At 40.0% G+C, this 23,813-nt stretch overlaps 1 protein-coding gene across 3 annotated transcripts in view; it reads right to left on the bottom strand.

The window, feature by feature from the left end:
* begain (brain-enriched guanylate kinase-associated) overlaps positions 1-12,856 on the bottom strand; it is a 55,915-nt gene extending 43,059 nt beyond the window's left edge. For 2 of the 3 annotated variants that reach the window (XM_078796257.1, XM_058091464.2), the window contains exons 1-2: positions 11,181-12,856; positions 5,414-5,445 (exon numbers count right to left, since the gene is read on the bottom strand). In XM_078796257.1, coding sequence (XP_078652383.1) covers positions 5,414-5,445; positions 11,181-12,788 — 1,640 coding nt within the window. In that variant the 5' untranslated portion in view covers positions 12,789-12,856. Of the gene's footprint in view, positions 1-5,413; positions 5,716-11,180 lie in introns of those variants that run through there. The other variant, XM_078796258.1, reaches the window with a different exon arrangement.
* Between the last annotated feature and the right edge of the window lie 10,957 nt (positions 12,857-23,813).

A 23,813-nucleotide genomic window follows, 5' to 3' on the forward strand; every position in this document is an offset into this window, starting at 1 on the left:
ATTTGCAGTAACTTGGTCATGTGTTGTTGGTAATCCGTAATATCGATATCAATGTGTCACTTCCACATATTTTAGAGTAACTTACTACAGGCTTTTGTGCTGAACCACCCCCTGGTAGCGTAAAATTGACCTGAATCGATTCACGTCAACAACAGCACATATTAATGTGTTAATGCAGAAACATATTATGTTACCTGTACTCAAACACACCTACAGTTTGAATAGAGTTGTTACGATAACATATGACCTGACATTACCAGGGGTTGCTCCTTATCTGGACATTCTTCCAGGAACTTCACAAAAGATGTTGTGAAAGTGGTCAAGTTGAGCTCTTCTTTAGAGTTATTCTACAATATAATCCCCCCCTCCCTCCCATTTGGGGGTCCCAAAACCTTCCAAATCATCTGGCTGCACTAAGGGCACTAAGAGTACAAAGAATGGGTTTTTGGATGAAAAATAAATTGACACATTTTGACAGATTTTTTTTGAACCGCCCAACATTTTAGAGCACACTTCTACAATGAAGTCAATATTTATCAGTAGAGACACATTGCTCAATAATTGATAATAACTTGAATATGATCTCAGGGAAGAACTAAATCTGAAACACTTATACGCTAAGACTACGTTAAAAAGCATTTCAGTATGTGGAATCAAACTATGGAATGGATTGAGTAAGGACCTCAAACAATGCACAACGATGAGCCATTTCAAGAAACAATACAAGCAGTTGATGTTTGCTAAATACAAGGATGAAGAGTCTTGAGTCATGATGTGCTATATATATCACTATATTGACACTTACTATGGTACACATTATGTCATTATATGGTCATATCACCTCGTACTTTGGTATGTGACAAAAAAATAATAAAAAAATATAAAAAAAAACTTAAACTATATTAAGAAAGCAGGAAGTGAACAAATGTAACAGTAACTGATTGTAAAAGTACCAGATGGAGGGGTAGGATTTAATAAGCTTTGCTTCTTCCTACTCCTTTTGGACATGTGGAACTGTGAACTGATTATGGGATGCACTCAATTGTAATCTGATGCATGTTCAAATGAAATAAAACCATTACCATTACCAATATATACCAAGTAGAATTAGTAATAAAAATGTGCTTTGAAAATGTTTTAGCTGTTTTAGCCGTTTTTTGCATCTCTGTGAGAATGGATGGAGATCATTCAAATTTTTTTTACACCTGTACATGAAACTTTTCAATAATTGGCTACTTTGTCACCCAGTATGTAATCATGCTTAGCTTCAAATTAAGGCTGGCCAATTCATAGGCGGACTAATCAGCAACCTCTGTGAGATATAGAGGTGATGGTAAAGAGTATGATTGTGACCACACAATGCAAATCGCCTTGAACCAATGAGTGCCAACTTAAGAGGTGAGCAACCTTCACACAACTCTGCAATTAAGACACGACCTTTGTCCAATTATGCTGGCCTAGGGGTTTACTCCCTTTTCATAACACTTTCTATCAGCCCGTTCCCACACTGATCTGAACTTCTTGGTGTGTCATTTACTTTATTTTAGCAGGTGTGGGCGTGTGTTTTTAATCACTGTCTTTTAAAAAGTTGGCCTTTCACACCCACAGAAAAGCCACATCAGGATTGATCCATCAGTTAGCCGCCGCCTGTGCTTTTTGAACCCAGCAAAGCAGGATATTGCACTTTTCACAGCGGTATGGTGATAATACGTCAGTGCCAGTGTCAGGTGTCAGACAGTGACAATTGCTTTCAATTGCCCCTGCTTTTCGTTATTCTCATTCACACAATGCCTCTGTTACAGCTGATACTACCTCAGAAGCAGCAAGAAACAAACCATTGGAGGAACATGCAAACTCAATGCAAACTTGAGCAATCAGAGCCAGCACAACTTGTTTTGCTGCATATCATCATTTTCCTCAGTATTTCCACAAAAAGAAAAGCAGATACTTGAGTCTCTAAAATGGAAAACCTGAGCTTGTCACAATCGAAAACCTTGGTGGGGCTTCTTGAAACAAATACAACTTTTATTCAGCTGTAAAACATCCTCAGTGTTCCCCTGTGTGAAGTTTCACGCTACACCTCGCTACCTCGACATTGCTGTTGTTTTGTCAGCGCGAGATGATCTCAATTTAGTTGCCATCGATCCGGTTCAGCACTACAAGTGAGCAGCAAAAACTGCCTCTGGTGATAAGCATTGCTTTATTATCCATGACAAGAATCATTTCAGGAAAGCAGGAGGGGCGGCTCACAGCATGTTGCTGCTACCACCAGCACACATTTGTTGGAGCTGACGGTTTGTTTGGACAGCCTTCAATGCAATCAAGTATTTAGCCAACAGATTAGTCCCGTTTGTCTTCAAAGGTTTTACACGCAGGAAGATAACTCCTGATTGGGATTACTTACACTCTGAATGCTCCATTGTCTTATTCTGTGTTGTGATGTTAAATGTATAATAATGTGTATATGATCATAGTTGTTGTGACAGCACAGTACAACGGAGCCAATCAAATCAAAACATGACACCTTAATGTCTTTGACAACAAGCACTTTCCTCCATCTTGGGACTCCAAGTGCCCTGAATCTTTCCCTGCTTCCTTTCTTGGCGATGCCAGTGTTGCGTTTTGTCAAATGCTCATCCATGTTTGTTTCTTTCAGCTTCTTTCCCTGTTTCAGTAGTGCAGTTTGGAATTTCCTGTTGGTGAACTTAACAATGATGCCTTACAGTATCTATGGTGTGGATGTCTACCTCATCTACCACATCTACCTCCTTTGAATGTAGAAAGTTGGCAATTTGTTGCTCCATTGAAGCGACATCCATTTCATCTAGTTGTTTTTTGTGCCCGACTGGCCTGGAATACAACCTGGGTTAAATTCAGAGCCCCGTCAAGATCAAATCATTCATTTGTACATCCTGATCAATCTCATCATTCATTCATTCATTCATTCATTTTCTCCCGCTTTTTCCTCACGAGGGTCGTGGGTATGCTGGAGCCTATCCCAGCTGTCTTTGGGCGAGAGGCAGGGTACACCCTGGACTGGTCGCCAGCCAATCACAGGGCACATATAGACAAACAACCATTCACACTCACATTCATGCCTATGGACAATTTGGAGTCACCAATTAACCTAGCATGTTTTTCGAATGTGGGAGGAAACCGGAGTACCGGGAGAAAACCCACGCATGAACGGGGAGAACATGCAAATTCCACACAGAGATGGCCAAGGGTGGAATTGAACCATGGTCTCCTAGCTGTGAGGTGTGCGTGCTAACAACTAGACCGCCGTGCCGCCATTACATAACATTATATATATAAAAATAGTTGTCTATTTTTATTTGAATGATTATTTTTCCTATGTATGGAAACTTACAGCCCACCCTCTATAAGTGGCATTAAATAAAAATGCCATTAAATAACTATAAGTGCCATCAAAATAACATAATGAGATACATGAAATGTGCTGGACTTCTTTTTCCACTTATTATTTTGGAACATTTGCACTTTTTGGAAGACATTGGGCACGGTTTGACACTGGAATAGATAATCTCTTATTACCATTATTTCCCAATATGAATGAATCGGATATCAACCAGCATTTCAGAACCAATTGTGTTCCACATCAGCCTTTGCAGTGTGCTTGGCCGAGGGTGGAATTGAACCCTGGTCTCCTAGCTGTGATGTCTGCGTGCTAACCACTCGGCCGCCGTGCCGCCCTGTGTTCTTCATTTGTTCTATTATTTTTTTTACTTTTGCTTTTTTATCTTCTTTTCGAGCGGCGCTCAAGGGCAGCATTATTATCCTGTAATACCTTGATTTCATTGCGCTGTTCTCCATTTTCCTCCCTCAGGTGTTTAACCTCCTCATAAATCTCAGAGAAATTTTCAGACAAACTCTCCTTGAGGCTGTCGTTCTGGTTTTGTAGAGTTCCAATCTGTTTTTACAGTTCTTTTAGATCATGCCGTACTTGTGCCGCAGTATGTGCCGAGATTTCTTGCTGTTGATCTTTCATTTGTGTCATCAATAGATTCCTAGAGCCATAATATATTGACAAGTTCAGTTGAGACCTCCACTTGGGTCAGAGACGGCATAAATGGTGCTCCAGCTTCCTGCATCTTGGGTGGCTTCAAGGCTTTTAACGGCTCTGTTGTTGTAAGCTTTCTTTCTAGGGTATCTGGGCCTGAGGTGTCCGCAACTGAATCCGACTGTTTTTTCCTCTGCATTGTTGCTAAGCAACCACCTTGAGCTTCAGCGGTTAGCTTGCCTTGCTAGCGGGTTTCCGTGCTTATAATTCGTCCGTACTCCTCACCGGTCCAAGTTGAAATCTGCTATGTCAGTACCCTATTCTAGTTTTGTGAAGACGCCAAAATAGTTAAAAACTCTGGAGGCAAAAGTGGAGTACTTGTCATGAATGTCCTTTCCTGTCAACAGGAAGTGACTTATTCATCTTTGCATATGTCATTAAAGTTAAATATGAGTAGTTTATTGGTTGATTAAGAGTGGTTAACCTCTTTTCACACTTGTATGACTTTTATAACGTTAAACGTTAAGACATTACCGGTACAGGTTTTATACACTGTTTCTAAACCCAAACCAGCGTGTTTATTCCACTTCCACTGTGTTCACCAACAAGGCAGTATAGGTTTGATCCACTTAGATGAATAACACTAGCTCGACAACTGAAGTTAACTCTAATGTCTTCACAATACGGATGTTTCCTCACAAGCTGAGGGTGAAAGCAATTAACTTGAACATGTTATGATGGTGTGGAATAGTCGACAATTTTCAGTATCAACAATAATATCTCCCAGATATTAGAAGACTTTTCTACTCCACAAGAAAATTATTCCATATTGATTTCTTTGTCTTTTGCTGAGTTTGGCTCACTTTTTGTCTCAAAATTTAGCCCAGCAACCAGGCAGTTACACAAACCAAAATGACAGCTACACACAATGTGGTGGTTTTAGTGTACAGTACTCTTTCACATAGTAGTCTATTGCTACAGAGATTACATTGACAATAGAGAGCAAGGTTTTTTTTTTATTCTACACACACACACACACAGTGCGCTGCTGAATAGACATCCGTGCAACACATGGTCAGAACTGCTGCAACAGTAATTATCTATCAGACCGCCTTTAGAAAGCCGGGCATGCCTTACCGTCTAAACGCCTTTCGCCTCATGTTCAGTAGATAGCAACGCAATAGACGCACGGCCACATGTGCATCCCTCCAGAGCAGCATGCATTTTGGAAAAAGCCTCCTCTCATTCTGACTGTCATGCACATAGAAGAGTGAACGTGAGGGAGGGAGGGAGCTGAGGGTTGAATGGAAGGAGGTGTACGACAAGGGGAGGGCTTATGGTGTAGGGAAGAAGTAGAGAGAGGGAAATGAGCAGGTGGAGAAATTGACTAACCTCATGTCACGTTGCATCTCTCCATCAGAATCCTGGCGGGAAGATAGAAGAAGAGGGGCGGGGCAAATGATTACCGGAAATGTAACGTACATACAGTACTTTTTCTGGATAGCATACTTCCTGCTGTGGCTATTGTCTCATCAATGTATTGTATTGGCGGACACTCATATCACCCAATACAGTACACATAATGTGAGCAAATGAGCCATTTAAGACGCAAATGTTGTGTTGGAGGTCAAGAAGTGATGTCACCCCAACAGTATCCCGTGCTATTATTATGCTATTATTATTGCGCCTGTTGTGAGATCATTTAAACCGACAATAAATGATCGTGTCTGTCCCACCAAACAATTGCTCACACCTAGTGGCCATTGTAGAATACTACAGCCACAATTAGAATGCTTCTTCTGTCTCGTTTTTGTATTTTAGTTCATTTAGTTATCATTCATTAGTGGTGAGTGTATGGCTTATATAAGATTTAAACCTGGATAGTGTCGCTCGGGAACAATGGCAATTGAACAGAGACGGGGAAGTTCTGGCGCTGAATCTAATCTAATAAATACAACAATACCTTTTATTATAAATGTTGATCAAAATTGGAGGAAAGTGTCAATGCCAAGCTAGCATTGGTTTAGGGGATTGAGCCGTGGGTCAAAAATAGACATTTTATCAATTACTTGCCTTTTTGCCATTCGCTGGTGGTCCTAGAACGTACCACCTTTGAAAAGATCTCCCTTTTATCGCATAGAATTGTTTTCGCAAAATCAAGTAAATAATAGCCAAAAACTACTGTTGGATCTCATTTTTGCCACCAAAAGAGAAGATAACTGACAAATATCAATTCAGTCCTGCTACTACCCTTAGTATGTGTATTGTTGACATCTGGATCGATCCACCCGCCCTAATTTGTCAGGCAGATTTATGCGGCGCCCGTGCAGGGGTGTCTCTCGTCTTCTGTGTTTAACGAGCTCTTATGTCTCGTCAAAAACAAATACATCCATTATTTGCACCTACTGTGTCACCTGCGGGCACATGAAGTGAAAGATGACAACAACAGAGCACTAAATGACAGATGAACAGTGAGGAAAAAAAACGCTGCCTGCTGCAGGATCGGAGAGAAAGCAGCTAAGGGCAGTCTTACATAAAGTACAAATACCTATTGATAAAAGTGAAGGGATATAGTTAGACTATAACATTTTATATAAAGGAGGAATGTTTGTGCTTTGTTTATGTTTCATCATCTTCAAACACAGTCACATCTTGGAATAATAATCATCAAAGGATCGTAATGCCCATATACTGTGACTAACAAGTACTATTTTGCTTTTTCTTTTGTTGTGAATTTGTGTTTATGAGAAAGAGGAAACATGGTGGTAAACATAGAACTGAATATGTTGCTACATGTAGTATATATATGTGTACATATATTTACATATATGTACATGTGATGCAAGGATGGTTAGTTCATGAGCTGCTCCAAGGTGCCGTATGGGCGTCACAAATAGTGTGAGTGACACAACAGGATGAGTCATGCAGCGTCTGAATGAGGCAGTGCACTAATCCACTCTGGCCGTCCCAGCATCCTTCTTTTCTCTGTGTATGTTTGGGTTGGGGTGGGTTGTAGGCAGGGGAGTGGATCAGTATTCCTGGAAGGCAACACTGGATGACGATGTGCAGCCCTAAGCTCATTCAGATGCGGATGATCAGGAAGTTAATTTACTGAAACATGCCAAATGTTCCCTGTTTATTTGGCTATTGGTCAGTTTAAGCTGTGCGGCAGAGTGAATAGAAAAGGGGAATGACTGTATTCTAAACAAATTTTATGCTGAAGGATTGTTTTAGATTGAGAATGCATCAGTAGTACTGTGCAAAACCACCACTAGCTTTGTTGATTTAATAACAACAATATCACTTTGTATAGGAGTGGAAGATCAATTTTAAAACCCAGCTCTGGCAGAGTACTACATGTTGCTGCAATGCTAGATAGCCAACTAGCATTGATACACATTTGACTTCAAAGCTAGCTAAAAGTCCATCTTTGTGGACAGTTAAAACTAACCTTTAGTAGAAATGCTTGGTCTTTTTTTCTATATAGCCCAAAGTTGACGTATTGCAGTTTCACAAGGTATAAGCCAAACGTATTCCACCGAGGGCTGCATACTTGAAAAAAAAAAGGACGTAATGAGACACTTGAATAATTTTATATATCGTAACTTTTGGTGTTTAAGCTGCTATTTTTTTCTTGCTGCTAATTTCTAACCTTGTGACATCTCCTTTATTTCAGAACTACTACTAATTGTAATAGTTCTACTAATTGTAGAACTACAACTAATTGTTTAAATACGAGTCAGTGAGGACATGGTAGCTCTTTCTCCACAAGCTCTCAGTGAACTCTTGACAAGCTTGTCAACCCATTGGAAATGACAGGAGGTCATTACTCAGTATAACTGTCTTGACTCTCAGTCTCGTCTTACAAAGAATGCTAAACTCATCACACAGCAACTGAACACTCTAAAGGTACCGAGGAGATATACAATACAAGTACAAATGTGAGTTTTGAACAAAAAAAAACTATTCTAAAGTTTCCCCATAATGCATAGTGACCAAAACATTAATTTGAGGTCAAGTGGCATAGAAAACAGAAGAATGACGGATGACGCTGCAAAGCTGCCACAAGATGGAGCCACAGCCGGACATCATTGCAGGGCCCCTGCAGGCACTGATGAATGCTTTGCTTGGACACAATGATTTAAAAGCATTATATTTTAACGGGAAAACAAATAAAATATGTATTTTTCTATTTTAAACTTGTATTGCTACTTGTATTTTGAGTGTTAAGTTGCTGTGTGATGAGTTATCATTCTTTGTCAGATGACACTGTGAGTCAGACTGTAATATTAACTCTTGACCTCCTGTAATGTCCAATGGGTTGACAAGCTTGTCGAGGTTTTTCATAGCTCATGATTGGCTCCTGTTAAATAAAGAATTGCCTGGTCCTCACTGACTCATGCCTGCCACAGTATGCCATTTTATGATGTGGACATGTGCAGGTTATATATGTATAAATCATTTTTTTCTTATACGTTAAGTGGGTGTGGTCCATACACCAGAAATTACGGTAGTACGGTATAGTGTATTTTTATATCCCGTTGCTTTTGCTGCTTTTTTACAATAAAGGCCAAGCATTGTCCAATTATTAGTTATTAGTTATTAATTTCTGGCACATATTTAACTCTGTACCTGGTCCAAGGCGGAGCTACAAGACAGAGGTAGCCTTTTGATAAGCTATCTGTTTTTTTCTATTTGTTTGGTGGCTTTGCTCGGCAACATTGCAGCCCACTGAGTTTTCTTTTCTCTTCAACCTTTGACCTGATTTGCCAGGAGTACTGGCAGTGCTACATTGGCTCTCCTGTACATATTTGGTCCAACCTTTACAGTGAAGAAAATAAGTATTTGAACACCCTGCTATTTTGCTATTTCTCCCACTTAGAAATCATGGAGGGGTCTGAAATTTTCATCGTAGGTGCATGTCCACTGTGAGAGAGATAAACTAAAAAGAAAAATCCAGAAATCACAATGCATGATTTTTTAACAATTTATTTGTGTGATACAGCTGCAAATAAGTATTTGAACACCTGTGTATCATCTAGAATTCTGACCCTGAAAGACCTGTTAGTCTGCCCATTAGAAGTCCACCTGCACTCCATGTATCATCCTGAATCAGATGCACCTGTTTGAGGTCGTTAGCTGCATAAAGACACCTGTCCACCCCATACAATCAGTAAGACTTTAACTTGTAACATGGCGAAGACCAAAGAGCTGTCCAAAGACACCAGAGACAAAATTGTACACCTCCACAAGGCTGGAAAGGGCTACGGAGCAATTACCAAGCAGCTTGGTGAAAAAAGGTCCACTGTTGGAGCTATCATTAGAAAATGGAAGAAGCTAAACATGACGGTCAATCTCAATCGGAGTGGAGCCCCATGCAAGATATCACCTCGTGGGGTCTCAATGATTCTAAGAAAGGTGAGGAATCAGCCCAGAACTACACGACAGGACTTGGTCAATGACCTGAAAAGAGCTGGGACCACCGTTTCCAAGGTTACTGTAGGTAATACACTAAGACGTCATGATGTGAAATCATGCATGGCACGAAAGGTTCCCCTGCTTAAACCAGCACATGTCAAGGCCCGTCTTAAGTTTGCATATGACCATTTGGATGATACAGAGGAGTCATGGGAGAAAGTTTTATGGTCAGATGAGACCAAAATAGAACTTTTTGGTCATAATTCCAATAAGCGTGTTTGGAGGAAGAAGAATGAAGAGTACAATCCGAAGAACACCATCCCTACTGTGAAGCATGGGGGTGGTAGCATCATGCTTTGGGGGTGTTTTTCTGCACATGGGACAGGACGAGTGCACTGCATTAAAGAGAGGATGACTGGGGCCGTGTATTGTGAGATTTTGGGGAACAACCTCCTTCCCTCTGTCAGAGCATTGAAGATGGGTCGTGGCTGGGTCTTCCAACACGACAACGACCCGAAGCACACAGCCAGGAAAACCAAGGAGTGGCTCCGTAAGAAGCATATCAAGGTTCTAGCATGGCCCAGCCAGTCTCCAGACCTGAACCCAATCGAAAATCTTTGGAGGGAGCTCAAACTCCGTGTTTCTCAGCGACAGCCCAGAAACCTGACTGATCTAGAGAAGATCTGTGTGGAGGAGTGGGCCAAGATCCCTCCTGCAGTGTGTGCAAACCTGGTGAAAAACTACAGGAAACGTTTGACCTCTGTAATAGCAAACAAAGGCTACTGTACCAAATATTAACATTCATTTTCTCAGGTGTTCAAATACTTATTTGCAGCTGTATCACACAAATAAATTGTTAAAAAATCATGCATTGTGATTTCTGGATTTTTCTTTTTAGTTTATCTCTCTCACAGTGGACATGCACCTACGATGAAAATTTCAGACCCCTCCATGATTTCTAAGTGGGAGAAATAGCAAAATAGCAGGGTGTTCAAATACTTATTTTCTTCACTGTATGTGCTGATAAAGATTATTATGTAAGACTGCAACATGATGAGAATGTAGGAGGCCATTTCTGAGCCTGAGTAAAAAGGAAATATGTTTAAATTATTCATGTATTTGCTACTCCTGCAAATTTCTCTTAAATCAAAACCCTATTTTTCTCCCCCACTCTTCAATACAAAACTTTAGGCTTGGGGCAAAAACACAGCAAAGGTGCAATGTATTTTTAATACTGCACGCCACTTCTCCCTCTATGTTGGTGGATCGGATCGGAGTGGAGTGGTGGCAGAAACGCTAATGCATTTAAATGAGAATTAAAATAAGACCTTTACCTTAGTCCTGGCATGTGAATGTCAATCGGCTCAAGATTTAAAGTGTAAAATATAATCTGAGTACTGCAGACAAGAGAATATGAAGGCGCTTTTCCAGTATTTCATATTTACACAGTTACACAGCACTCTTCTAAGATATCATTACATTCTATTTACCGAGGATGAAGAAAACTGTCAAAAATACTTTACACTTGCTAAAAAAGAAACCTTAAGTATTGAATTAGATATACAACAAACATATTTTTCTATTGGTACTAACATGAAAAGTATACAGTCATCCCTCGTTACTTTGCTATTCAAACATCGCTGCCTCGCTCTATTGCGTTTTTTTTTTTTTTTAAATGAGTAAATCGCTGCTTAGAGGAGCCTTGACTTTGGTCCATTTTTAGAAAGAATGAAGTACTCACAGTGGTATTGACAGCTCTGGGTAGTGAGATGGACCTGTAGGACATTCTTGGAAATCCCTCAGGCCACTTGAATACTGGACAGGGGTGACTGCTTCCACTGGAGGTCCACTTAGGCTCAAAACTGTTACCTGGGACTTTCTTCCCCTTATCTTTCCTTCTTTCTGTCAGTCTCTCTTTATCCCTCACATTTTCCTTCCTTTTCTCTCCACCCAAGATTCCATTCTTCTGCCAGGGACTTCTGTCTTCTGTACCCTTTTCCGCTTGTTTCTTATTCCTCTCTTGCATCGGGCTAACATTATCCACTAATTCATCAAGTTGCCTCACTCTGTCAATGTCCGTCTCCAGATACAGCCTCCCAGTGGAGGGTTGCGACTGTAGCTTTGTGCACAGCTCCATGCTGTGCTCTCGGTATGAGGGATTGTCCCCTTTTATTTTCCTCATCATGTCTGCTGGTTCTAAGATCTTACAGCTTGGTAGAGTCTTGCTCCATTGGTGGAAGGTGCTGGTGATGTCCTTTGGATCATATTCATTGATGGTTTGCAGGTTGGTTGTTGGAGTGTACCACAAGTTAGTACTTGGTGGTGGTGTTGGGAGGTTGGTTTGGTTCGAATGCAATGACGGCGGGGTAGCTGATGGTGGAGCTTGTGTAGGATGAGATGGGATGCGGTTTCGCATGGTGGGCTGCTGTTGTGAAGGAGCGCTGTTGGTTTTCAGCACCCTTCCGGCCACCTCGTTGAGAAACTGTGAGAACTTGCGCCTGTCCTCTTTCTTCTTGTCGTCTTGAGGGACGACGGAGGCATTCTTGCTGGGGCAAGATGAGGTAGCACTTCCTGTGTCTTTCTTCTGCACTGTTGTAGTGCTCTCTGTAGCATCTTTAGTTTCAGTTTTAGGGGTTGGACGCGTGAAGATGAGATTTTGGTAAATAATTTCAGGTTCTACCACTGCGCTATTGGATTTCTGATCTGTTTTACGAGATGTTCCTCTTGACTGCTCCGATGTATCTCTGTCCTGCTTAGGAGATGTCCTGAGCAGGCAGGTAGCCCCTGAACTCCAACTGTTAGTGTCCCAACTGCCGTCATCATCACTTGAGCTGCCGATGCCGCTGTGCAGACCTGGACTGGTGCTTCGCTCGCTGAAGCCTGGGCTGGAGTTGTCCAAACTGCCCAGTGATCGCCTCCTCAACCGAGAAATGGATCCCTTCAGCCTTGGCAAAGAGAAGTTGAAGTTCGGAAGAGAACCCTGGAGAGTTGGTAGCGATCCTTGAAGAGAGACAACAGAACCCTGGATGCTTGATGATGATCTTTTGTGGCTTGGTTTGGTGGCATTGTGCAGGCTTGAAAGAGAACCTTTTAGTAAGGGAGATGACTGGCGACGCAGCGGAGGTTCCTCTTCCTGGTCACTGTAAGGTCCAGAAAATACGGGGCAAGATGCAGTCGAAGAACAAGAGCCACGATCCTGTCGAGTCGACGCCGTTCTGGATCGTGGTTGTCTTTGAATGGTGGCCATTTTACTCTTCTTTCCCCTTGTTCGTGCAGGATTGGACGATTCTTTTTTTATAGACTCGAGTCTGAGACCATCGTCTGTTATGGACACACACAAGTGAACCATGTCAGGCTCGGTAGCACAAGGTTCCAGCTGCCTCTGTTCAACAATACAAGCTGTCTGTTCTCTGGCAGTGTGACACACTTTCACTTGTAATGAAGATTGCCCAATGAGAAGCCAGAGAGGTTTGATTGTCAATTAGATGTCAACCAACCTATTTTCATATCCTGACACTGCCAATCGTTTTTCTCCGTTTGCTTCATGTGCTTCACCAACCATCATCAGGGCTTTGTCTCTGGGCATCATCCGGAATGAAATGCATATTGATATGGTGGCACTGGAAAACAGCTGGAAATCCAGGTCAGTGATATTGACCGAAGCTACCATGTGACATTTTGGTTGGTGAGCACTAGGCATGCTCATGGATTGATGGGTCACAAATGGTAGTGGTTTGTTCCTCCAATTTTTACAAGTTAGTCTTTACTGATTGCCCACACTTGCCTCCATGAGATCCGTGTGATGTGTGAAAAAACTACCACTAGATTTACAATGATTATACATCAGGGGTGGGCAAATATTTTGACTCGTGGGCCACATTGAGTTAACAAAATTGCCCGGGGGGCCAGAACATATATTTAACACACACACACACACACTATTTTATGCTTATAATTTTCCTTGAATTATTTGTCTAATTTTATGTGTAAAAGTGTTATACTATCAGCTGTATGTTCTCATATCCCTTTTTTCAGGAGCACTTTAAACATCAGACCACATCAAACTATGTCATTTCATTTGACAGTTTTGTTTAGTTTTTTTTGTTGTTGTTGTTTTTTAACTAAATAAGACATTCCACTTGCAAGTCATGTGGCCAGTTTTTATGTTAAAAGTTGAAATACTTAGAAAGCAACTGGCGGGCCGGATTCAAACACTTGGTGGGCCGCATGTGGCCCCCGGGCCGCAGTTTGCCCACCCCTGTTATACATACTATAATAATTATGTATTTAGAGCAAGAAAATTCCAGCTGAAATTTTGATGGGCTTGCAACCTGCGCTGTGAACCTCGGGCCCGGTGTCTGCTGTGCAACGCCGCTGAGCAATACTGTGTGTAATCACATGAGGAATTTAGCAAAAAAGCAAACATGCTAACTGTTAGCACGCTATCATCTAGCGAGATGGTACTCTATAGCGAAAGCGTCAAGGTGGTCCTACAATACTGCATCACGTCATGTCTCTATTAGTCTTTAGATGTGAGGAATACAGCTAAAATGTTAACATGCGAGCAGATATCGTGCTAGCACCAAAAGTACAGAGAAAGCATTCCTACACCATGCTGCCTGTATGTAGGCCTTCAAACAGGAGCAAAATAGCCAACATTTAGCATGGTGACACCTAGCAAGATAAACATTAAGTGGCAAAAGTGCCAAGGCAGTTCCATAGTGTCCACACATCATGCCATGTGTGTATTTTCATTTAGGTATGCATAAAAAAGTCAAAATGATAACATGCTAACAGTTAGCATGGTAGCATTTAGCAAGAAAGCACCAAGTCCCAAAAGTGTTAAGGCAGTCTCATAGTGTCTCTACATCATGCCATGTGTGTATTTGCCTTTAGACCCGAGTAAATTAGCTAAAATGCTAACATGCTAACGGTTATCATGCTGGCACCTAGCAAGAGAGCCTAACATAGCTTAATGCTGTTTGATGGATTCTATGAAAATTTTGATATTTTGATACTCCCATCATTTGAGGTGACTGCAGGTCACTGTACTTAATTAGAAAGATAGAAATTTAAAATCTCCCAGATCCATAAGATGTATGGTATCAGCTAGGAAGGGAATCATTGTAATGGTACATTTCTACACACAGTCGTTTTAAAAGGGAAGGGCTGGGAGGAGGAGGAGAAAAGGTGTAAACGCCATTCTACTGCAGCAGGTGGCGGCCATATTGACAATGAATTAGCACAAATTACTGAAAAGCCTGAATGCCTCATGTCAAACAGAAGCTTCTTACAGCCAAACGATTTGAGATATTGATACATTCATACGTATCTATGGACAATCTAGAGTTGTCAGTTAACCTAACATGCATGTTTTTGGAATGTGGGAGAATTATTTCAGACTTTACATGGAGAAAAACTATCGCCTCATAGTCTCATAGTTATCTATCTCTTTCTGTACACAATTGGCTTGATTTTTTTTACTTTAGGATTTCAGATTATCAGAAGAGTGAAAATCTGAGTGGAATGTACCAACCTCAATCTTTGCAATTAAGCACTTTTCAAGATAGCATGTTTTTATGTTGTGTTCTTCTGCAATGCATTTTTGTTCAGAAACATTGGTTATGGTCAATTTTTATTGGGCCATCAATTGCTGAGTAAAATATAAGACGGTCATTTTCAAATGCATACAGGAACTCATTGTGAGAATGTTCCTAATGTGATGAAAAAAATATTATTTTGATATTTCTCTTCTTTTCTGTGTCGAGTGTGTGTCGACACATGGATGTTTTGTTGCAGCATCAAGACTCCAGTTGTCAAAAATTCAAAGCAGATGGAACAAGATATAGTAATACTTTAATCAGATGCGGCAACACAAGCATCCTCCAGCTCTGGGAATAATACGCCCTGACTTCGCTAATAAGATCTCTGCCGACTCATCGCATCTTCTGAGTAGAATTCACACAAAGCCGTCGCTGTAACGGCAACAAAACAGATCAGATGCTTCATCTCATCCCTGTGAACTGCACAATGATAAATTCCTTAGAGAGATATGGTTTGGCATCTCGCCAAAGCCTGACATTCACACGAGGATTATTGTTATGTCTTTTTTTACATTTACATTTTAAAACTTGTGAATCAAACCTGTATCGCTTTATAAGACACACTGGACGCAAGTGTTTGGCTGTCGGGTGTATTGTAAAGCACCAGTTAAAGTAATGGGGGGGTTTTATTAGGAAAAATAAATGGTTGGGCAGCAACCACTTAATAGGATAAATACAACCCAAAAAATAAATCAATCGGAAACACCAGAATAAAAAAAGAAAAAATATTAATAAATGAAAAAAACAAATGCATCAAAATACAAGGCATTCCGCCCTTCCAAAAATTATACAAAAATAAGCAATATGTAATAAAAACCAACAGATATATTTAAAAATTTAATTTAAAAGCAATAGATCCCAAACAACATAGAGAAATACTTGCTTTTAACCCCTAATATGGCAAACATACCAGTACAAATAAGTAAAAAACAACATTATTATACTTTTTTCTTAGTTGTAGTGCTTCTCATTATATGTGGAATAATGAATAACTAGGAAATCAAGTATTGGCTTTAAACACGGTAAGCTTTATATGGATGTGTTTTGTTTTGGGTTTTTTTCGTACTTTTAATGATAAAGACGTTAAACATGACTTGATTAAGTCCGTGACATCATCACCACGCGCCAGCAGACAACAAAATGTAGCATGACAGATGGCAGAGGACAATCCAGCGAGCAAGAATTAATTAGTGTGGTCCAGTGTGTGGAAACACTTTGGTTTTTGCAAAGAGGGAGATGCTCTAAATAAGTCGCTCGCTGTTTGTATGATATTAATTATCAACTATCAATTAAAATAGTAGTACTAAGACAACGTGTTGCTAGGCAGAATTCACAAGCCTCAACCCCAAACTTGGAGCTGACCGGAACAATAGAAATAACAGCACGCCAAAGATAAGAGGACAAGTTTGTTCCAAATGTATTCACTGCTGTGTATTAAATATAAAATACATCAAAAGAAAATCACTGAATCTTAATATAACTTTAATGTTATGTTAGCCTTTTTATTGAGCAAATATCCTCATCTTATGAATGAGACCTCCATGTAATCTCCCTGGTGTCATAGTTGTTGTTGTCATGGAAACAATGACTGTGATTTGGATCCATTTCTCCTCCCTACCTGTATATGCCCAAGCATGTGCATCACTGTCCTTCCAAATACCAAAGCAATAACAATAACAATAAGATATAGGAAATGTCAGCTGCACTGTCAGAGCAAGGATATGGAGTCCGCCAGGTTTGACTGGAAATGTTTAGTGGTAATAGAGTTTTACCATGTAAACGCAGGTACGGCAAATACCCTTTTTAAGTGAACACATCCTCTCAATGACATTGATAATTATATTAGAATAAAACACATTAACTCCCGACCTCATCACGCATATTATAAGCTTGCCACGTTCACTTCTCAGTGCTTTCCAGCTTAAATGTTTGTGTGTGCAACAGCGCCCTCAAGTGGTCATTTCTGCATACAACAAAATAATCATCATTGGCTCCATCAATTAATGTTACATCTTTAGCGTCTTGTTTGTCAGTGTGCTATAACAATCTTAATGTTATTACTGCTTCTTTCATCACGACACAATAGCAGCACATTTGGCAGTCACGTTTGGTATTTTTAAATGACTATCAAGCAAAAATGCTGCCGTCCTTATTATGTTAGCAATGATTGATTGATTTACGTTCTTGAACACATGGCCACCATCTGTGGTAAATCAAATGAATTGTAAAAAATTACTGTAGAAACACCCTAAGGTAATAAAGTATAACCAGACTTTTCTATTTAAAAATGCCTACATGTCTGTCAAGAGAAAATGCTGCTATTGGTTGAAAAATTGATGACAAACTAGTTCTTTAATAAACCTTGTATGCAAGGAGACAAATCAATACAACATGAGCAGATGGCTTTGAAAGAAAATGGATGACTAGTCATGCTAAAATGTTAATATTTCAATGATAAGGAACAATAAGCAAAGGGAGGGGTGATCTTCTCCGGTGAGGGACAGTGAAGGGCAGATTCACATGCTCAGACACCCAAGGATATTGAATCAGGTGATAAGCATGTGGAGGATAGTCACAACAAGTGCATATTTATATTAGTGCATAATTAAAGCTAGTATTAGTAATAATCAAAAGGAATAATACTAGACACAAAACACTTTAAAACAATTGCAGTTCAACCTATTGGGAGACTAAAGAGTGATGACAACCATAGACTGGGATATCAACTTATTGTGTCATATGAAAAAAATATGACTACTCAGTACACTATGAGCAATGTAAGTACTTCATTATTACAATACACAAATTCATTTTAATACACATAACACACATAATGGCTCATTGTATGCAGAATGGCCATTTAATTATTCTTCGTTCTCTCTGTGTCTATGGGGCACTTTTTAATGAGTGGGTAGTTTCACTTCATTTTCAATCAATTATACAGACTATATATAGTCTATAGAGATTATATTTTTCCACCAGTATAACAGTTAAGCCTGTTAAAATGTGTAAGAAAAAAGGAACTGGCACAAAAAAGAAAGATTATTCCTGGAATTATGACTCCAGCTCTTTATATATATTTTTGTGACACTTCACATCATCATACAAATTTGAAAAGAAAGGACAAACACAATTGAACATGGAATGCAATTTTGTTATTAAGGGAGAAAAAAAATCAAAAACTCCATGGCCCTGTGTGAAAAGGTGATGAAGGTGACCCCCCCCCCCCCCACCCCCCACCCCAACTGGCTTGTACAGTCTGGAAAAGGTTATAAAGCCATTTCTAAAGCTTTGGGACTTGGGCAAACTATAGTAAGAGCCATTATCCGCAAAAACACGGAACATTGGTGAACCTTCCCAGGAGCGGCCTGCACGGCAGAGTTCCAAGACCAATACCACTGCTGAACAAAAAGAATATTAAGGCTCAAGTCAATTTTGCCAGCAAACATCTTGATGATCCTCAACACCTTTGGGAAAATACTCCATGGTCTGATGAGACAAAAGTTGAACTTAAGTAGCACTGCATTTCAGAAAACAAAACATCATACCAACAGTAAAATATGGTGGTGGTAGTGTGATGTCTGGGGCTGTTTTGCTGCTTCAGGACCTGGAAGACTTGCTGTGATAAATTCTGCTGTCTACCACAAACCTCCCGAAGGAGAATGTCCGGCCATCTGTTGGTGACCTCAAGGTGAAACCAACCTGGGTTCTGCAGCAGGACAATGATCCAAAACACACCAGCAAATCAACCTCTGAATGGCTGAAGAAAAACAAAATGGAGCGGCCTAGTCACAGTCCTGACTTGAATGCTATTGAGATGCGGTGGCTTACCTTAAAAAGGAAAACCCTCCAATGTATCCGAATGACAACACAGCGCTGTAAGAGACTCATTGCAAGTTATCACAAAGGCTTGATTGCAGTTTTTGCTGCTAAGGATGCCCAACCAGTTTGGACTTTTTTTTTTGTTTCACTTAAAAACTGCATTTTCTGTTCAGTTGTGTTGTCATAGACTAATATTTACATTTGTTTGATGATCTGAAACATTTAAGTGTGACAAACATGCGAAAAAATAAGAAATCAGGAAGGGGACAAACACTTTTCACACCACTGTATTTGATTACATCGCTGACCTCTCCATCAACAAGGAAAACGGACGAAGAGAGCCCACAATGAAAGTACACAGGTTCTATATAGGAGCCACGCCCCTCTAGAAAGTAGAAATCCCGTTTGTGTAGAAGTGAGAGTCAAGCTTGTGTGAGTGAGACAACCTATTGTGTGTTTGCCTTTTTTACTATTTTTAAATTAGTCATACAGTATGTACCTGTTGCGCAACTCTGATTGTGGTGAGTGTGTCCTGAAGGCTCCCATTAGAAGTTCCTAGACTACTACTAATAATAATACTGATATCAAACAGCACAGAATGCCAGGCTATCTACCCAACTGATCAGAGCGACTCTTAAGGTGTCAAGGAGTGAGATTTACGACACACACAGCTACACTAGATGACATTTGTTACATGTGTTATTAGAAGCTGTCAGATCGCAGCCTAAAAATATGCATCGTTTTCCCACTTACTTGCCTCGAAGTGTGCATTCACTACACACAAGTGTTAATTTGTTCAAAGAGACTGTAGGCGGATTAATGTGAGATGCATCCTCTCATTCCGGTGAGGTCTGCTCGTTGTTTGTTGAGCTCTAAGACATTTCACAGACAATATGAGGCGTAAATGTAATCAAATAGGATGATATTGTATTGGAACACACACATACACACATGCATGCAATCCCAAAAGAGCCACCAAAAAAAAAAAACCCAAACATAAGGCTTTTCCAGTCTCGTACTGCACTACTGGTGATGCTTAATTTATAAGTGAGAGCACCATCCATGAATATCAATTAGGAAATTTCACAGGAGACAGGGAGCAATGTCAGTGATGGCAATGATGGCACTGTGAGGAGAATCAAAAGAAGACAGATTGTTGCTTTTCGCACTGTTGCCTTGTTGAAGCTCGAGTGCTCGTGGGAGTGCTGAGATTAAGGATGTTTTCATTAGCCTACATTCGCTACACGCTGATGAAACAAATCCTGAAAGAGAGGGTTTCAGTTGGAAAAGAAAATGACACTACTCGTAAATATGTGTCATGCTTTCACAAACGGAACCATGCTGAACTTTCACAAAAACATTTTAACAACTAAATGTACTCATTTAAATACATTTCATTCATGCATTCATTCATTTTCTACCGCTTATCCTCACAAAGGTCACAGCCCTGCTGGAGCCTATCCCAGCTGTCTTCGGGCGAGAGGCGGTGTACACCCTGGACTAGTCGCCAGCCAATCACAGGGCACATATAGACAAACAACCATTCACACTCACATTCATACCTATGGACAATTTGGAGTCACCAATTAACCTAGCATGTTTTTGGAATGTGGGAGGAAACCGGAGTACGCGGAGAAAACCCACGCATGCACGGGGAGAACATGCAAACTCCACACAGAGATGGCAGAGGGTGGAATTGAACTCGGGTCTCCAAGCTGTGAGGCCTGCGCGCTAACCACTCGTCCGTGTGCAGCCCCGTTTTGAAATATTAACCAGATTTAAAAAAAAAAATTTATTGACCATTCACACTCGTCCACCGTGCAGCCCTTAATTCATGCAAGTGAATAACATTTTCATGTTTTTCCACTTATTTATATTACTAAAGTTGAAATAATAATAATGACTTACAGTACAGTGTCAGTATCGTATATATCCATCCATCCATTTTCTATGCAGCTTTTCCTCACATGGGTCGCGGGTATGTTGGAGCCTATTATTGTATATATTACAAATTGATTCTTTTAACTTTAATAATGATTTTTGACAAAAACTTCTCTTTTACAGTAATAACAAGCATACAGTTGAGTCGTCCTTCATTTATTGCTGACCCAATAGGTGAATTTCTATGAAGCCGGATTTGTTATTAATAAACTGGATGGTTGTATGGCTCGAACATTTTAAAAGTTACATTATAGAAAACCTGTTTAAGGCAGAAATGACATAACACCACTATAGTCCCTTTTACTGTCCTATCTTTGTTTACACTACATTGCCAGGCTATATGAGATCACTGCAGGGACAAAACTGCCGTTAGTGTAGCAAGCTACCGAGCTAACTAGTGAGCCTCTCCAATTTACTAATCCTAACCTCAATTGTTTCAAGAAGGACAAAGAAGCCATAAGCATCATTGTAAACATCCGTACAGTGTAACACGCATGACTTCCACACTTCCAAAGTGACATATTTATAGCGCATGCAGAGGTAGATAAAGTCGTTCACACATGATACTTCAAATGCAGACACAACCATCTTGTGGAGTTAATAAAAACTACATCAAGTTTCCTACAGCCACAGTTGATGTCATTTTGTTGACCTAGCACTAATTATAGACCCCTGCCAAAGACACCGAGACGGCTACTTGGCTAAAATGGAGCCTACATTCTCTGTAACTGCACAGTCTGATGTGGTATCATTTGTACCAATAGTACTATCAACATTGATTATACTTTTTTTAGAAAGTCATTTACCACAATACCCTTCAGCTCTGTTGTCCTTCAAAGAGTCGGTCAAAGCACTGATGCTCTCCATGAATTCACAGAAGTAGAAAGCAGCATGTTGTCCGAAGGTCACACAACGTCGGCTACAGAGACGTGTTAGGATTTAATTGATGCCTGTTTACTCAAGTAAAATTGGAGTATCGATGCAACCCCATTCTGTTACTATGGCGACAAGACATACCGGTGGGGCTTGGCATGCTGGCACAAAGGGACCAATTACATATTTTTGGAGTAAGGAGATATAGCCAGTCTATTTGCTGGGAAGTTCATGTTGTGTAATTGCGGCAATTATGAGAACATCCCTAGAATGATGATTATAGGGAGAATATTATTATAGACATCATAATCATTTCACAGCTTGGTTAGACAGCAGCGTGTTATATTCCTCCTTACAGGATTTTTTACTACTGCATCCTACAGTGAAGTTCAATACAAAATATTTCTGCCTCAATAAATATTATGGTTAATATCTCAAAACTGGGCTGCACACGGACGAGTGGTTAGCGCGCAGGCCTCACAGCTAGGAGACCCAAGTTCAATTCCACCCTCTGCCATCTCTGTGTGGAGTTTGCATGTTCTCCCCGTGCATGTGTGGGTTTTCTCCGGGTACTCCGGTTTCCTCCCACATTCCAAAAACATGCTAAGTTAAGTGGCGACTCCAAATTGTCCATATGTATGAATATGAGTGTGAATGGTTGTTTGTCTATATGTGCCCTGTGATTGGCTGGTGACCAGTCCAGGGTGTACCCCGCTGGGATAGGCTCCAGCACCCCCTCGTGAGGATAAGTGGTAGAAAATGAATGAATGAATATCTAAAAAATGAGCATCATGAATCTGAATATGAATCCTATTGTACAAAAGTTATGTTTTTACAATGGAGAAATTATGTTTTTTTATATAAAATAATATTTAGTAAACCCAAAAGTCTCCCTGTATACATTTTTAGATATGTATGCATTTCATAGATTATTGAACTATATTTTCTTTTTCTCCTACTTTGCTCCAACACAGCTAATTACACGGGCGAATAACCTAAGTATGCTTATTGAATGATTGCTATCACCTTGCTGCAGCCACATCATTAAGCAGCCCGAGTCGTGTAATTATCAACATTTTAAATTAGCCATGGTGGGATGGATTGTTGGTCATAGTCAAAGATAAATCCCAATTGTTAATAATAGTTCACGGTGTATAATGAAGTGAAACGTACTCATGGATGAATTTCAAATAACATTTAAATTCACATTGGCGGTGTACATATACCGTGCCACTAATGCTATTAAGTGAATCTAATCTGCTCTCAGTAAACAACATGCTACAAAACAAATGGAAACATACACGGCTGTGTAATTCTATGTCACAAATGTCATGTCATGTCACAAGTATGTCACATTTTGACAGGTGTACAAGGAAAATGTGAGTTTAATTTAGCAAGGCAGCTTTGCATAGATAAAGCATGTTTGTATGTAAGATTTCGGAGTAAATGCGTGAGTCAACTTAAGATTGCTTAAAACAACCAATGGCAGTGAAAGGAATGGAAAAAAGGAAAAAAAGATTTACAGTGATGGACGCACAGGATGGGAGCGGGGGGGGGGGGGTCATCTGCAGGGTTGGTGGTGCGAGAATTGGGCCTTAGGAGGCTAACATCACTGAATCACAATTTTGCTGACACAGGGGTTTCATCCGCCCTCAGTGCCAGCAGAAATACAGTTAAAATACAGTTAACTTATTACACTATGTTAGCGTCTCATTAAGTGTTTGCCCCCTTCCTGATTTCTTATTTTTTGCATGTTTGTCACATTCAAATATTAGTCAATGCCAACACAACAAAAATGCAGTTTTTAAAAGAAACTTTTTATTATTAAGGGAGAAAACAAACTCAAACTACATGGACTTGGATGAAAAAGTGATTGTCCCCTATTTGTTAAAACGTAACTGAATTTAGACAAATTGAGATTTATGAGCCATTTCTAAAGCTTTGGGACTCCAGCGAACCACAGCGAGAGACATTGTCCATAAATGAGTAAGTCATATCAAACTATTATAAAATATTGCTGTGTCATGAAAATTTCAATATGACATTTCATATGACATTTTAATATTTCAATGTGACATTTCAATATCATCCCAGCTCTCTCTTATCATACATTCAATTTACTTCAGAATTTCCAT

Source organism: Doryrhamphus excisus, linkage group LG14 (genome assembly GCF_037039965.1).
Source record: "Doryrhamphus excisus strain RoL-2023G ecotype Guam linkage group LG14, RoL_Dexc_Guam_v1.1, whole genome shotgun sequence".
NCBI lineage: Eukaryota > Metazoa > Chordata > Actinopteri > Syngnathiformes > Syngnathidae > Doryrhamphus > Doryrhamphus excisus.